At 48.3% G+C, this 17404-nt stretch overlaps 1 protein-coding gene across 2 annotated transcripts in view; it reads right to left on the bottom strand.

The window, feature by feature from the left end:
• SEPTIN8 (septin 8) overlaps positions 1 to 17404 on the bottom strand; it is a 31787-nt gene that overhangs the window by 13836 nt on the left and 547 nt on the right. For both annotated transcript variants that reach the window (XM_030229160.2, XM_030229161.2), the window contains exons 2-3: positions 1642 to 1756; positions 166 to 361 (exon numbers count right to left, since the gene is read on the bottom strand). In XM_030229160.2, coding sequence (XP_030085020.1) covers positions 166 to 361; positions 1642 to 1756 — 311 coding nt within the window. The remainder of the gene's footprint in view (positions 1 to 165; positions 362 to 1641; positions 1757 to 17404) is intronic.

Genomic DNA, 17404 nt, shown 5'->3' with positions numbered 1-17404 from the left:
CTCTCTTTCTGGCTGTTCACCCTCTACCCTTTGTCCCCAGAACCACTAGAGGCAGTGACTCCTTTACCAGAGACACAGACACTTCTGCAGCGCTGCAAGGGGAACTGCAGGCAGTTGACGTCTAAGCACGAGGCAGAAACACCAAGCAGATGGCACAAGACCTGCCTTTCGTCCTTATTGATCTGATCCCCAAATCCAACTGCATCCACGATGGTCAGCTTCAGGTGCACGTTGCTCTCCTGCAGGTCGTAGGTGCGCGGGCGCAGGCGCACGGCGCTCTCGTAGTGACTGGCTTCCTCCGTCTCGAAGGTGGTGTTGAACAGGGTGTTCATCAGCGTGGACTTCCCAATGCCAGTCTCACCTGGGGAGGACAAACCAGCAGCTCACTGCAGCGTGAATTTGCCACTTCAGAGCACGTTAATTAGAGGACTGAAGGACACTGTGGAAGGTCACCAGGAATGGCTGGTGGACAGAATGGATCTGTGTCACACGGGTGTCACACAGACAGGTGTCTGCCTTCCTGAAGGTGTCCCGTGTTTAATGCAAACAACACAGAGCACTTGGGGCTTGTCTCCTGGTATCACACAAAACACAGCAGCACAGCAAAGCACACTGATTTCCTTTCCATGACCCCTGGCTTTGCCTGGGATTCTGCACTAGAGAAGCTGTGGAGAGGACAGTTTTAGTAGCTATTGAAGGACACCTGGGACGCATCACAAAAACCTCTATCCCAGAATATTTGGCTGACAAGCTGTTTGCGAGCAGAAAGGCTTTGAACTGCTGTTCCTGGTAATGAAACAAGACTGGTATTTTCCAGTTTGACCTAGAAGGAGCCTCACTTAAACGCCTTATTCACTATACACAGCCCTACTGGTCATGGGGGTGAAGAGAGGCAAAATCTGAGGAAATATCCTTCACTGCACAGTCTATAGAAAGCTGTAGGAGCTGCTGTATTTCTGCTGGTCTAGCAGGTTACAATACTTCAGACCTCATACACTCTACAAGAACCAGCCAAAAAAGAAATGATGCTCATCTCATCACTGAAAGGAATTGGTCTCTAATACTCCAGCCAGCATTGCCTGCTAGATCACATCAATATCAAAATTAAAAGCCAAGAATACAATGAGGTTATTTTAAAGACAGTAAGGAACAGTCCCCCTCCCTTTCTAAGCACAGAGATGACCATGCTTCACACCCTCTGACACCTGGAAAGCAATGACTACGCACAGCTCAGACACAAACCTCTTGTGCCCAGATTTGGGGTGCAGGCTCAAACTCAGAAATAACCAAGTTACCAACAGCAGCTCTCACACAGCCCATGGTGCATGTGACTGTATCTACCTAGACATCATATCCAGCAAAAGCTGCTCATGCAGGCACCCCACTTAGCACATGGAAACACTTAACTTGCTATATACAGCCTTCCTTTGATCCTTCCTATTGCAGAGCTATTGCAGCAGAGATGATGAGCAATAACCCACTGATTACAGAAATCCTCCTGGCTTGATTCAATGTGTTTTTTAAGAGTTTGGCATTTCTGACTTGCTGAAGTCACTGCCAAGGCTTGTGGCACAGCAGGACACTCAATAAATGCTGCTCCCAGCCTCCCCACCCATGGCTGTTCGCAAGGACCATGCTCACCCACACAGAGGATGTTGAAGCTGAAGCCTTGTGTGACAGACTTGCTGACCAGCTGATCCGGGAGGCTGTCAAAGCCCACATGGCCCCCCAGGGAAAGGTTCCTCTTCTCTTCATTCTGCCAGGGAGAAGAAGCCAGATTAGCAAACTGCACCGAGATGGCAGATCAGGCTGATGAGACCAAGATCCCCCACCCTCCTGGGCACTGCAAAGCCCAGCAGTGCCCCTAAGGGATTGTGTTTGGCACACCACAGCACAAACCCCCCAGCAACCACCAACAACAGGAGAGGGTGTGAAATACTGATCTTTGTGGGGAGCTGGGAGAACCAAGCCACCAGGCTCTAAAGTAAAGAAAACATTGGTGTGAGCTTCAGCTACATGCAGCTGGGAGAGATTAGCAAAGGAAAACCTACCACGGTGTGTTTTAGCACTCATTTCTCTTCAACTTCTTTTTGTATTTCATTTTCCCAAACCCTCAAGCATTTGACAGACTGTGCATTTTTCCCTGAGCTCTTGTCTTTCCCCCTTGCTATGACCACAGGCAGTGAGGTTTGCTCACTCAGGAGCTGGGGGTGCCGGTGGCACAGGCAGGGCAAGGAACCCTCCTGCTTTGCCATCTGTGAGCACACAGCTTTCCACTGTTCCTCTGCTGTTCCTGTTCCTGCCTCCCCCGTGTGCACTTTGCTCTCCCTTCTGTTCCCTCCCTCCCCCACAGAAGCTGATCACCTGTAGAGGCCTTGCTTAGGAACTAAGACCACAAAATCCGAGGAGACAGCAGCTCAGAGACCTGTGCTAGACAGAAAGGCAGAGCAGAGCAGCCATTAAGTCCAGCAAAGAGGAGCTGACAGAAGGGGAATTTCCCTTTCTAGTGGCTAAAACCAGGAAAGTTTGGAATTTCAACAGATGCACACCTCTCTGCACAACTAAGAAATGATGTCTGAACGCAGGGACCAGACCAGCATCCCTGCAGCCCCTCAGGCTCTTACCCACCCATGGAAAAGCAAGGAGACAAGACTTCAGAGAATGAATTGTAATTAATTCACCCTCTCAATTTCTTTGGCAATTGATTGTTTTTCTTAACCACCAGCACACACAGAAGATGGGAATGGAAAAAAAATGTCTGCCCTTGGTTTGGCTCTGGTTCTTCTGTCTGTTCCTGACAATTGGAATTTAATGTCCCAGCACTAAGACTGAGAGACAAGAGCATCCCTGAGAAGAGCCTAAGCTGCCTGTCAAACTCAAATGAAGTCAAGAGGAAAATAAATGATGTGATAAGCCTTGCATACTGCTCTGTGCCTGCAGTAAGGTTGCTAAACAAAACACAAACCTTTGTTCAACAGCATCTTGAGTCAAAGCCCCCTTTAGCTCTGCCTTTGGTAAAACAAATATTCTCGGTCTTGTAAAATAAATCACTTAAATCACAAGAACAACCTGTGAACAGCTGAAACAACTTCCATGCCTCACACACAAACCTTCTGGCTGTTCCATTTAGCTTTTTTACTCACTTTCAGGTTATTTTAGCCCAGTGCTCTCCCAAGTGACTCCCTGGACAAAAACACAATTGACTCATAGCTGGGCTCCTGTGATCCATCCTATTCTCTCCAATCAGGATCAATCACACTCACTAACTTAGCAGAAAGAGCAATCATTTAAAGTTTCCATGTGTAACTGAAGTCAGCAATTAAGGTTTTGAGATGGCCAGAGTTTAGGTGAATTAAAAATAAAACCAGACCTTAAGACAGGGAGATTTCCAAGTTGAACTCTCCTCCATTCCCCTGTGAGCACAGGGAGATGCTACAACCCAGACCCCAGGGTACAGAAGAGGTTTTAAAGGTGAATCTGTGCTGCTCCAGTCAGCCAAATGCTGAGCTGTGGATCTCACACAGGGTGGCACAACCTCACTGGGAAGGGGAACCTGGGACAAGTGTGAGCTGGGCAGAGACTCAGAGCTGATCAGGTCTGGCTGTGCCCTGGAGGAAGAGGCTGCCACCAGGCACAGGAACCACTGCAGGCACCAGTTGACCTCGGGGGGCTTCCTCAGGCTCTCAGCCCAACCCCTCAGCCCACTCTCATGGTCCCCGTGTCCCCCTGAGCCAGCACCTCAGGGAGCTCCAGATGCCAGCTCCCAGCTCTGCAATGCGGTGACAGCCGGGCAGGCTGTTCCCACAGAAAGCCACCGGGTTTGATGGTTACACTTTGTGTCTTTTCATTTTAAGTAACAAACAAAAACAAGCAAACAAAAACACAAACCAGAAGCCTGGAATGACATTTTGGATGGGAAATAAATAAAGGCTGCCGATGGCTATGATTGGGCTGTAAGTGCCTGAGGCTGGGAGGAGGTTTCCAGGCAACAGGCAGCACCACTGCTCGAGATTTTAAAATAGGCTTCAGCTCAGCAAGGCTGCATTGAGAACTCAGTCATGCCTTGGCTGCAGGAAACCCAAATGCATCCACACAGGGCTTTTTCTCTTCTTTTTTTGGCACTCAGTAGCTGCTCACTACAGGACAGGAATACACCTACTCAGAGCTGCTCGCCATCTCTCAAAGCTGCTAAATCAATGAGCCAAACTTCAGTGGAATAATTTTTGCCAGTGACCTTGAAATGCAGTTTCCTTTATTTCTGTAAGCAGCAGAAATAACCTGGTTCAAGTTCAAGGCACTGCTGATACCAAAGAAGAAAACCATTTGCTGTGCTTGCAGTGTGTTCAGCTGTCATTCAGCTCCAAAGGGATTTTGCTGTGTTAGGATAAACAATAGCAACAGCTGCTGGGAAGTAGGAAGACTAGGAAAATAAAGAAAGGGGAGGGGGGTGGGGGAAGTTTTCACTGTTTTATTCTTTCTCTCCAATCCATTGAGCTTGGAAACCTGACAGCCTTGTGAATACATCCACTGCTCACTTGTGGAGTTTGGTGTGTGGACCTGTGCTGGAGAGGAGCCTGCCCACACCCTGAATCAGCAGCCCCAAATGACCAGCCCTCTTGGCCAGCTCCCACATGCCAGGGTGGCCCAAGGACAGCCTGAAAGTTCACCTGCTAGTGAAGACAAGGTCACACTCCACATAGAAGCCCTTCCAGCAGAAGCCAGTCTGCCACACTCAGCATAAATAATCAATCCAGAACACAAATGCTGCAATAAATGAGGGCAGCACTAATGCAGCAATGTAGGGGGGTTTGTTTGTGTCTCTGTATGTTTGAAACAAAAGCTAAGGATTTCAGTAGAGCTTTCTCCACACTTTTGCCAGCAATGAGACTGCCTTGCAGGACAGGAGCTGGGCAGGTCATATGGCAGAGCCAGCTGGGATCAGCCAGGGCAAGAGCAAGGCAGGAACATAGCCCTGCCCTTTCCAGTTGCACCAGTTCCTGCACACTCCTACCCTCCTCAGCACTCAGTGTGAACCAGGTCCCTCCATCTCACAGCCTGCAGAGACAACTCTGCTGCTTCTTACCAGGCAGGACCCCATCCTGGGGCTGCCAGCCTTTCCTGAAGCCCATTTCACCATTACATGATAATTTAGAGTCTGCAATGGCTCCAGATGGGAACTCTCACCTCAAATAGCAACTGCAGCCCTGACCATCCCTTCTTGGGTCATTTATAACATCCTATGATGGGGCAGCTGCCAGGGCTTTACTTGCAGTCTTTGAACATGCTCTTCAAAGATTTCTGTGCCTTGAGCTGATCTTCAGGCTCGAAGCAGAGAGCCAAGGGAATAAATCATATTTTAAATCTGGAATTTTGTGGGAAATTAAAGATTCATTATAAGGTCAGAGTAGAACTTCTGTATTTTCAAATCCTAAGTCCTTATGTTTTCACAAATGTTCTGTCCAGGCAACAGGCACAGAAATGGCATCGGGGCATGGCCACAGGAACAACAGCCATCCCAGAGGGATGGATCAGGTATCTTATGTATCTTTAGCTCTGATTTGACAGCAACACCATGGAACCCTTTTCCTAGCACGCAGCAGAAAGACAGACATGTCCTTGGTAGCACAGATGGACACATTTAGCCGAGCACCACAAGAACTGAAATGAAACCTCCAACCACAGTGCTTCAATTGCACCAGGCACCTCAGCTCCTGGACACACCCTGCTGGAGGCTGTGGGTGCATTTGGGATGCACACTGGCAAACCAGCCCATTCCTGTGGCCACACCAGCTCAGAGCTGCCCAGGGAACCAAAATCTGCTCTTCAAACCCACATCAGCTTCCAAGCCCATCCCCCAGCAGGGTTGCCACAGCTGTGCCCAGCGGCAGGGCTGGCAGGCAGATGGAGCAGGCAGCTGGCCACAGAGCACAGCCACTGCAGAGGATATGTTATTTGGCCCTTTATTGCAAGCACTACAGCCACTGCAGATATCTTATTTGGCCCTTTACTGCAAGTCAAACAAGAAAAGGCAGCAGAGAAACAATCAGGAAGACCAAATCCAGATCCCCACAAGAGGGTCAACATAGCACCATATACTAATTTGGCTCTTCTTCATAGACAGTGATAAAGAAACCTGTGAGAAGTGCACAGGCTACAGCTTCAAACTGTGTGCCTATGATTCTTCAAAAAATAAAAACCCGCTCACAGTTTCTCTTCATGCTTCACCTCCAAATTAGCATCAGTTTCACTCTGCGTCATTACATTTTTCAGCAGCATGTTCCAGGAAAAGTGGTGTTCCACTGCCTGCACAATCCAGGGGAATGTCAGCAGTGGCACCAGCTCCATGCTCAGCTGCCCCTCAGCTGCAGTGCTCCTAGCTGGGGCTCCTGGTGCAGAGCAGAGAGATGTGCTGCCCCTGCTTCCTTTGCTTTCACCAGAAGCACTATAAACAGAGTGGGCCTTGTATAGAGAAGATCATTCTGATATCAGCTGGTTTTAAAACAATTAAATATCTCTAGAAGCATCATCTTTCAATAATCCCACCACAAAATTCTCCTTAGTGACATATGCTTGTGTTTCCTGCTTGAGACAACTCTCGGGCTTTTTTTCCTGAATGATGCAGGTGAAAGCATGTGGGTAAACAAAAGGGTAATTAAATGCCACAATCATAAATGGTGACACTTATTTTTGTTAAGTGGTGAAACTGGCATGATGGGACTTGTAAACTCTGGGCCCTGCTTCATCAGTGTACAAGCAACTGGTGAATAAAATCAAGAGGGAAAACAAAACATCACATGGTTTAGCTGATAAAACAGTGAAGACTTCTGGACATACACCCTGAGGGACAGCACAGAACTTTTCTGTAACTGAGCTGCCCTTTCCCATTTCTACAGCCCAACAAAACATAAGTGAAAAAGATGAACAGCTGACATTTTCCAAGGCCAAATAGTAAAGACCTACAGGGCAAGAAGGAAGGAAACTGAGTTTTCTCTCATTTCTGCCATATGAATAGGGCTTACACTTGAGCAGTGACCTCCAACCCAAAGGTGTCTGCTGCTCCCAAATGCTGCCTCCAGCACCTCTGCACCACCAGCTCAGGACCTGTGGCCAGGCTGCAGCTCTCCAATGCCAACCCCACACAGGGAGAAGCTTGTGTCTTCCAAGAGCTCACCAGGCAGCTGTATTTCAGGTCCTTCTCTTCCCAGAGTTTTCCCACTTACATTTTCCACACTTAGAAAACACAAAGAGGCAACAACACAACATCTGCATGGTGCTTTTCCACAGCACTTCAGTTCCCTCTACTGAGGCACACTTTTGTTTCTAAATTCCTCAGTCCTGGATGCCACCTTGACCTTACACCATGACAAATCCTCCAGGGCTTTGCTGGGTCCAGGCACCAACTGTGTCACAGGGATGCCCTGCAGCAGGTCTGGGGCACTGGCTGTTCCCAGGGGAGCACTGCTTTGCCCTGCAGGGAACACGTGGACATGGAGTGCCAGGCACACACAGATCCTCTCCCCTCCAACCTACAGTCAAATCAAAACAGAAGGAAAATCCAGAGCTAGCAGACTGCAGGTTCCTGAGCAAAGTGACTCAGAGCAGCAGGAGGAAGAGCAGGGGGGCTCCCCAAACCCTGCACAACCACGGTGCCACTGCAGAGCTCAGGGGCTGGCCTGGCACAGCTGGGCACTGCTGCTGGGCACAAAACAATGACTTCATCCACAATCCACAACAGTGTGTGCAACACAAAGATTAATACATGGATGCTATTCCCTTGTCTCCTGCATGGAAAGACATGGAATCAGGAAATCATTCCATCCTTTTGCAACTGAGCAGAGAAAGGACTGAGTGATATCTGGCTGTTTATCCAACCCAAGCAGGGCAAGCTGGTCCCAGGTACAGACTCATGTGTGCTGGCACGGCAGCAGCTGCAGTGCCAGCCACGGGCACTGCCTGGCCCCTCTCAGGCTGGGCACTTGGGGCAGCAGCTCCACAAACCACAGGACAGAGAGGGGCAGTTTCAGGGTCTAGCACAGGCAGGTCCCTAGCCCAGCCCTACAACCTCCCCCAAATGCCCCCAGCTGGTTCCTTACAAGGGCACCTGTGGTTATCATAATTTCACAAGTACACTGAGTCATGGAGCAGTTGAGCACTTGCCTAGAGACCTTTGGGCAAACAGTGTCAGATGCCAAATTCAGCTTCTTTGTCCAAGCAGGCACTCCCTGGGCTTGGCCCAGCTTCTGGATCAATGCAGAAAAATTTGACAAATTACCTCTCTCTGGAGAATCTCTCCATCTCTGAATGCTGGCTCAATAAATGCCACTTGACATTTGCAAAGTGACAGCAGTGAGTAAGGACTCATGTTTCCATGAAGAAAATCTCTTTTGCCTAGCTCAGAGCTGAGGGGCATTTCACAGCAACACCAGAACCCATGTAAGAAAAACACCTCTGTGGTGTGAGCAACATCCAAGACACTCACTAACACACATGAAAACATTACCTGTCTTGTACTCACAGGCTAATGACTATTAGATGTATAACAGCACCAGTGAATGAGATTGCACTTTGCAGCCTATTAAGCAGAAGGAGATGGTCCAAGAGAGGGAATGAGACCAGATTTGACACTGAGAGGATTCTGAGCACAGTCAGTCTTAGCAGAGGGCTCAACAGAGCTGGAGTAGGCGTGACCTTGTGGGTGCCTTTGGCACTGGAGACAAAATGAAGCACACTCAGCTCACTAGGGCTGGTCAATGGAGTTCTCAGCACCTCTTAGGCTAAAATTGTCATGTCTAAATGGCACCTAATCTCAAGGAGAATTTCAAAATGCAAGCACACAGCTAGTTCTGAAGGTTTTCAGTTAATCTTAAGCATGGGCTTAAAATTTCAGATCTCCATCAAGGAGCACTTAATAACATGCTGGGGAAAGAAGAAAGGAAGACAAAACAAGCCCACAGATGTGGGGTTTCTGCTGGTTTACCACAACATCAACAATAGAAGACGAAGAGCTTCATCTTCTCTGCTGCCTCTTGCTCCTGCCTGCTCTGGTGGTGGTACATGGTCAGTCAGCCAGGATGCACCTGAGTCCATGAGCTTGCCACGCCTGTGCAGGGAGGGCAGCTGTTGTTTTTCCCTGCTGTAGGAACCCTAAAGAGCTGTAAAAGGTAACATGGTGATGCCTAGCATTGCTCTTCCCTCCAGCAATGCCAAGTGCCTTTCCTTCCTTCTGTTTTTCAACAGGCAGCACAGAGCAGCACAGCCACATCCAAGCCAGCTCTCCGTGCGTGGGATGCTGTGCCAGCCAGCCATCTCCAGTTGCTGCATGCTCACAATAAGCTTCCAGCCTACACTGCAGTCCCCCCCCAAAAACCTCACACTAAACCAACACAATTCCCAGCCCCCCTCCCCGTTAAAACGCTCTTCTAAGAATGCCAAGAATTTTCCCAGACACTCAAGCCTTTATTCATATCCCTCCTGGCTCCCAGCTGCACTGCAGGCAGGCAAAAACATCACTGAAGAAACCACATATGGAGTCACCACCAAGACATGCCAAGTAAAAATCAGAACCACTTTATATTACAGAAGCAAGAAGGGTCAAGAGCTGAGGTTCTTGCCTTTAACTTTTGGACCCATTTTTAAGAGCTATTCACAACATTTAAGACCAGCAAGTGACCAGTGAGTGCATTGTGAAGTGCAATGCTCAGCACCTATGGAAAACAAATATTTCAAAATATCCCTGGGCCAGTGCCAAGGTTTCACAATGCCCCACGTGCCCCAGGGCAGTCTCGGGGAAGCAAAGGCTCTGCTGCAGAGCAGCGAAACCCAGTGCTGAGCACACACTGCAGCCTCCTCCCTAAGGAGATGGACAGGGATTTCAGTGAGAAGCCAAGCTCTTTAGAAGGGAGGAACTCCTTAGGCAAACCCCTTAATTGCTTTCCTGTATCCACGGCTGGTGCCAAAGCACTCTGGATTGCTGGGCACACCTTGTGCTGTATCCATTGCTGGGCACACCTTGTGCTGTCTCCCAGCAACCAGCCGGATGCTGGGCACTCCCAGCACCAGCCCAAGCAGGGACCTGCTCCTCTTCTGCTCCTGCCTGAACTAAGGGCACTGCCTTCAGCATCACTTCAGTCCCAGCAGCCTTTCCTCCTTCAGAAAAACACCACAAACCACAGAACACAAAATAAAAATCCTACACGCATCTACAGAAGCAAATGGCACAGGCTTAAAACATCAGTTTTTGCTGATGCTCAAAGCCAAGTCTCAAGGGAGTTTAAAGCTCCTCATCTTCTTATACCACACACATCCAAGTTGATCCATTCACAACCTGTGAATGCAACATCAGTTTTAATTTTCTGCAAACAAACTGACTGTTTCTGGCTTAAATTCCTCTCTTTTTTTCACCACAAGCAAAATTCCCACATGCTTCTTTTCTTAAGCTGTTATTTGGTGATTTCCCTATAACATTTATAAAGCCTAATTAATTAATTGTGAGGTTTTTCTTAATCAAGAGATGATTAAATGGGCATTTTGCCTCTATCACAAGACCTGGATATGAGTTTACAACGGAGCAAAGCAGGGTTTACCAGGCATTATGCATCCAGTGTTTTGCAAACATGAGGGCTGCCTTTGAGAATAAGGAAAGTTGGTTAAAAATAAAGAAAGCTATGGAACCAAAAATGAAAGACATTTCCTCCAAAATGACCTTAAAGGATGAGAAAGTTCAGCTTCTCGGCAGCCTGAGAATTCCATCCCCCATAAGCTATTCAAAACCAAGCAAAGCCCAAAACACAAATGAAACTTTTTAAACAGACTGAAAAAAAAAGATCCTGAAATACAAACAATGCCACCCAACACTGCCCCAGTTAGTTTCTTTTTAAAATTATTTATTCAGAAGCTGCTGAGGCTTTTCATTTCATGGACTTCCCAATTAACCCTGTCAAGAGCCTAATCTTAGCACCTTATCTAGTGCAGACTTTCCCCAAGCTCACCCAAGGCAGCGATGCATTCCCAGTTTACTCAGCTGCTCTAAGCTGAGGAATCTCTTTGCTTTCCCAGCATCCTTCCATGAGGAAGAGGAGACACTTGGCAAACACAAGGGGCTGTGGGACAAAGCCAGGAGATAAAATGAGTGCCTACCCTTAAGGACTGGAATGAAAAAGGTTTGGAGCAGTTTAAAAGAAGTGTGGAAGAGGGGAAAAAGGATCTGGATCCCCATCAGTCCAAACAAGCCATGCTGGATAGCAGTCACCAAGTTTATTTGCTTTAGTTACCACTTAAAATAAACATGGCTAATTCCCACATACGTTTCCAGAATTTATTGCCCAATTACAATAAATACTATTATCCAGTATATTTTTAGACAGGGTGACAGAGATATAATGGGAACCCAAGAGCTTTTGGTCACCACTGTGTGCTTTTTCCCAGTTTGCCTTATGCAACCATCCCACAGCATCTCCACCAACATATCTTCCAGTAGCTGGAAGATCTGTTGGTAATAATGCCTGGAAGACATTAGAAGGAGAATATCCCAGAATAGACCACAGCAACTCAGCTCCTCTGAGGGCTACACCAGAGTCACCATACTAATAAGCTGACTGCTATATATCCTATTAACACATGCCTCCAGAAAGTCTGCAAGTGTATTAGCACAGAATGCCTTTAATCTGAAGGATCAAGGCAACAAAAAAAGGAAAAGAAAACCTCTATTTGAAAAATACTCACAGAAAAAATATAAGCTGAAAGGACTATTTGTTCTGTATGAGAATACAGAATAAATCTATATTTAGGAATGTGAGCTAGAAGCACCTTGCTGCAGAAAAAGGGAAGGGGGATGTTGCTGGGAGGCCAGCTGCCACCTTCCCCAGGCAGCATTTTCCTGTGGCAGAGCCGAAAGCCAGGATCAGTGTGGCTCAGGGGGAAGGCTGCTGTGAGCAGGATGTGAGGCAGAGACCTGGCAATGCCCTTGTGCCCCCAGCTGCCCCCAGAGCCCGGGCACCCAGGAATGCACACACTACAACACAGCAGGGATGGTCTCCTCTCCCAGCAGCAGACCTGAGGACTGCAGGGAGCTCCTGGCAGATGTGGGAAGGTTCCATTTTCCAGCATCACCAGAAGCTCTGGGAACATGCTGCACAGCAGCCACAGCTGAAGGCATGCCTGTACAGCCCTGTGCAGGCAGACATGAACTCAGCAGAGCAGGAGCTGAGGGCTGAGCCCTGCCCCTGTTACAGCCAGAGCCAGCTGAAGGCTGCCTGTGGGGGACCCGATGCATTCCCCACGTGTTTCCTTACACACAAAATGCAGACTCATCACAGCATCTCATGCAATGGTGGTGAGGATGGGAGAACCCCAAGCCTTGGATGGAAACTCAGCCCAGGCTCTCTGGCTCCACAGCTCCCTGTGACAGTCTGGGTTTGAGGCACTGCAGCCAGAGAGGGCAAGAACCCAGAGACAGAGCTCGATGGGAACCTTGCTGGAGCTGTCTGACATCCCTGGAATTTCATGCCTGTGGGAGACAGACACTTTTTGGTTTCACAAAGGAATCTGAACATCTAAAAGTGGTGCCTTCAGAGCCCTGACCTGGTCAGCCACAAGCCGAGAGCGGCGATTAGGGCTGTGTCCAAGAATCCTGTGGTTCTCACTGACACCACTCCTCTCTCAAGTCTCCCATCACCCCATCTGGAGGATGCTGATTCCCTGTCTGGGTTTACCTTCTGCATCCCAGTGTCACAAACTGGATGAGCAAGGCTGCTTATGCCAGAGAAGAGGCTCTGGAAGGAAAGCACGTGGCTGGGACTGAGGACAAAGAGCACTTTCAGGATTTTTTTTCTCACTTGGGCTGCTCTGGGAGAAGAGCTGGGCTCTCTCAGCTGTCTGACACTTTTATGATACACAAATGCAAATGCAAAGCTTCAGGTATAAACCCAGAGCTCACTGCAGCCATGCAGATGTGGGGGAGAAACAAGCAGATTCTGCATAAACACAAGGTCCACCTCAACAAAACAAGTATGGGACAGGACAATGTTACTCCCAAAGGCTGCACAAACAGGGCATCTGAAACAAACAGGGCAGCTTCTCCCATCCACAGTGTGAAGTGTGTTCAAAACATTCTGAATAATCAAAACTAATCCCATAAATGTGTCCTTACCCTACGCAGGTGGGGTGAAGCGCGCAGCCTGCCCACGCCCTGCACGTCTCCCTCAGTCCCATCACCTCCCAAATTCCTCCTCTTCATTGCACAACCCAGGAAAAGCCAATTCAGCATCATGCCAGTTTCTCCCCCTCCCAAGCTCCGAGCCAGAGGAGCACGGGAAGGAAGGGAGAGGAGCGTGACTGCTGCTCCTGCAGACAGAAAAACAGCCCAGTGATGGGCCCTGCTTTGCACAGCGGTGCCTTGAGACGACAGCACTGGGCACAGCGGGGGCACTCAGAGACAGGGCTGTGCCTCTCCCCGCAGCTGGACACAGCACCGCTGTTCTGCCACACAAGATAATATCTAGGGAGCTTCTGGCCTTCCAGCAGCGCTGGGGACTGGCTGACAGCTGCCACCACAGCACAGACGACAAGGCCTGACACCGTGCCGGCCTCCTGAAAGGGAGTTATTCTGCAGGCTCCGGTTTGTTTTGCCGATGCTGAGGGCACAGGCGGCCGCAGGCTCCGCCAGCTCACGTCCTTCCACCCACGGCCTGCACCCACTGCAGGCAGGAGAGCTCCGGAGAGCTCGGCAGCTCCCACGCACAACAACATGTTGCATCCCTGCTGCAGGGGAAGAGGCACCCCGGATTCACCAGCAGTGACGGCACCAGAGAGGGGAAGAGGAAAGAAAACCAAAAAACATCTTATTCTGGGCAACGTTTGTACGCAGTGCATACATTGAAAGTAAGTGTTTAACTGCCATGGGCTGTGGTTGAGTTAATTGATGCTGTGGTTGAGGCAGTCAGAGCTGGCTTCCTGCATGAGGACAGGCGAAATTCCAGGGGAAGGATCTCAGGCTTGGAGATGCAACCAGTAATTTGTCCCCTCCAGTGGAAGGCCATTTTCTGCACCGTTCCCTCCCAAAAAAGCATACACTACAGGCAGAAGAGCTGGCCAGCACAGGGAGGAGATGGGCTGCTCCTGCTGGGTTGGCTTTCTGGAGCCTGCTACCAGCTTGGAGAAAAATCTGTCACTTGTGCTCCACACTGCATGGGGGACCACTTGAGTTTTTCCAGGCAAAAGGTAAAATAACTGAATAGCAGAAACAGACAAAGAGATTTAATACTGGAACTCCCAAATGGTGCCAACCGCCTGGGTGAAAAACAGAGCAGAGAGAATGTCTGAATTCAAACCAACCCCATTTTCCATTGGAATTCAGCCATGGAAAGGTTTTCCTTGAGAATTTGTTTGGCAAAAAATGTGCTAAGCCTGTGCTTAGGACCTGCAGCAGTAAGACTTCTGGTCACAAAACACAGAACTGTTCTCAGCTCACTCCCCAAGCCCATCTTTCACAGACTAAGGTATCACACTGGTCCCTTACAGGAAGAGTGGGTTTAGGCTGTGCAGTCATTAAGTGAACCTGAGCTTACAGAAAGCAGCAGCAACACACAAAGTTTATCACAATGGCAGTTGTGGCAGGAACAGGCACCATCCAAAGGTTCCTCTCCTCCCTGGGAGCAGGTGACAAGAAGGCAGTGGTGTGTAAACAGGTAGCGCTCCCACACAGCTGACAAACTTGCCAGATACTCCCCAAGCTCAGCAACATTCTGAGACAAAGCAAATCCCATCGTCTACTTCCAGCAAAGAAACTGGTCTTCAGCCTTCCTCTGTATAAAGTGGTGTTTTCTCTCCAAGATCTTCTAAGGGACATTAATTTATCATAAAGCTGCCAGTGCCAGCCTAGCTGTCAATCACTTACACGGAGGGAAACCTCAGGATTGCATATGGATACCTGACCCCAGCCACAGCTCACACACTGCCAGGTACATGTGATGTGCCCAGTGCTCTCTGCCCTGGGCATCAATGCTCACACATCCCTGTCCATGCAGGCACTCACGGTGTCCACACAGAGCAATCAGCCAAAGTTAGCTTTTCGTGTTGAACTCTAATCTGAGCCCAACCCTGAGACTGAGGACACCTGCTTCTTCTCCCAGAACTGCTCAGTTTGGAGCCCCCTGCCTTTGCACCACCATGTCGGGCTGTGGGTTAGTGCAGAGAGTTAACCAGCAGCACTTTGTGAGGCCAATGTGCTTTATTTAAAAAGAGAGAAAGCAACAGATTTGGGAAAGCAGAAGTCTTACAGTCTCAGTCTCACATTTCATCTCTTTTATTCTTCAATGCATCTCCAGTCACTTCTTCTCCTTCCAGCTTTTCCAAGCTCCTTCAGAGCTCCTGCATTTCAAGCACATTCTGGGCTTCCACTTCCAGGTGGTGGCTCGGTTCTTTCCCACTCAACACCCTAACATCCTTGCTAATACTAATAATGTCTGCTCCTGTGCAGTCACCACATGTGCTAACTCAGCACTGGCCAGCCCAGGCAATGGAGAAGCTATGAACTTGAATTACAAAATAGAAGTATTTCATAAATGAACCAAACTTTATCAGTTCTCCTTCCACCCTGGTGCTGAGCAGCTCTAGAAGTGATGCCTGCAGCCCAAGCCCTGAACACAGCTGTGGCTACCAGAGCAGATGAGCAGAAAACTTCAGTCCCCAGGGGTTTAAGCAAATCTCTCTCACAACGCTACAGCCACAAAAACAAAGGTGGTGTTGAGCACCACTGGTCTGACCCTGCTGCCTCAGAGGCAGCTTTCCATGGGTGAGCTTCCTTTCCTTTTGTGGGTCATTTCCAACAGCAGCATTTGAAGGGAACTTTATTGTGCTGGAGACAGAGGCAGTCTGGAGGACTGTACAAGGGAAGTGTGCATCTGGGGAGTTTTCAAAACATATTATCCAAACTTAAGGGTCACTACATTCCAGGATATCATTGTCAGCTGGACACCTATAAATAGCTTCACCAATCATGACCCATTGTGTATCAAAACCCCACTTCAGAGGCTTTTTCAGCATTACTTCCTACTGCAAATATAAACAGCTGGTAAAAATAAGTGAATTTATCACCACCTTTGCTTGGCAGTGCCAAGGTACTCCCACATGGACTTCATGCTCAGAAAGCTGAGGTACAGTAATATAAAATGGCAACAAGAAACCTGTAAGCCCTACAGAAAGAACAGCTCAGAACACCTGAACCATGAGGTTTCCATTATGCTGGAGGAACAACAGCTGAAATGCAAGCTGGGGTAAAGGAAACAGCAGCTGGGACAGATGTGTGCCCCACATCAAATGGAAACGGGAGGGTGCTCTCCCACCCTCAAAATCCCAATAAACCCAACCCTGCTCACTGCACAAAGCAAGCAGGTTTCTTCCTAATGGAGTTGGGCACTCAAGCCATGCTGGATTCCAGCCATTTCTCTTTGGTGCCTAAATGAGAGCCAAACACCTTCAGGAGGATTTTTTCCCCCCTTTCTTCTTTTAAAATCAAAGTGACAGAGTATTGATGTAAGTAGACAAAAAAGCAAATTAATTAATTTTTCTCCAGAACTAGGCAATATTTTAGATTCCTGTAACACCTATGAAAACCTGCACAGGCAACAGCAGGCACACCAAATTAGCATTAAAAGTATTTTTATATGATACAAATGCGGAAAGAATTGCAGTGAGAGTGTCTTGGTGTTTTCATTCTCTGTCACTGTCATTACCTTAATCTACTCCTCCCAGAGACTAGAAACATTAGCTTTCTTAAATAAGAGCCCAAATTCAATCTTTCTTTATGCAGGCTTTAAGTAAGTTACAGTCTTGAAAAGTCATTCCTGAGCTGGAAACTTTTGGGCCAGGATTCAAGGAAATGAAGCAGGGTTTGAGATCCTTGGCAAAAAGTAGCTTACAGAGAAAACAGTAGCAGGGACTTGTTTGTGCTCAAAGGGCATGCCTATAATTCAGGCAGCCACCACTGCTGCTCCCATTTATTTAGTAATATCACACCAGACTATTCTGACTTTGGAGAGCTATGCTATTTAATGCGGTAAAAATGTTTTTTAGCTTTGAGACAGCACAAGACACAACACCAAGCTATTTAACGAGAACAGCCCTTCCAACAACAACAACAAAAAAATCAAGCTGCAGGCAAAGAATAGTTTCGGGCCGACAGATTTTAGCCAGATTGACTTCCGATAGCAGTTATACAACGTGAGCTGCAGAGAGGCGGCAGCGCACGGGTCACGCTCCATATTTGCTGTACAGCATTCCTCATACATTGGCTCAGAGAGCAGCCAGCCTCAAGGGTTTGCTTTACCCGTGTTTAAACCAGCGTGCCTCTCCCTGCATTACATACACACCGCTAAGTTACTACTGCAGAGTGTTTGGATACCAGCGG

This window comes from Serinus canaria, chromosome 13 (genome assembly GCF_022539315.1).
Source record: "Serinus canaria isolate serCan28SL12 chromosome 13, serCan2020, whole genome shotgun sequence".
NCBI lineage: Eukaryota > Metazoa > Chordata > Aves > Passeriformes > Fringillidae > Serinus > Serinus canaria.
This window is presented reverse-complemented; position numbering and strand designations above follow the sequence as displayed.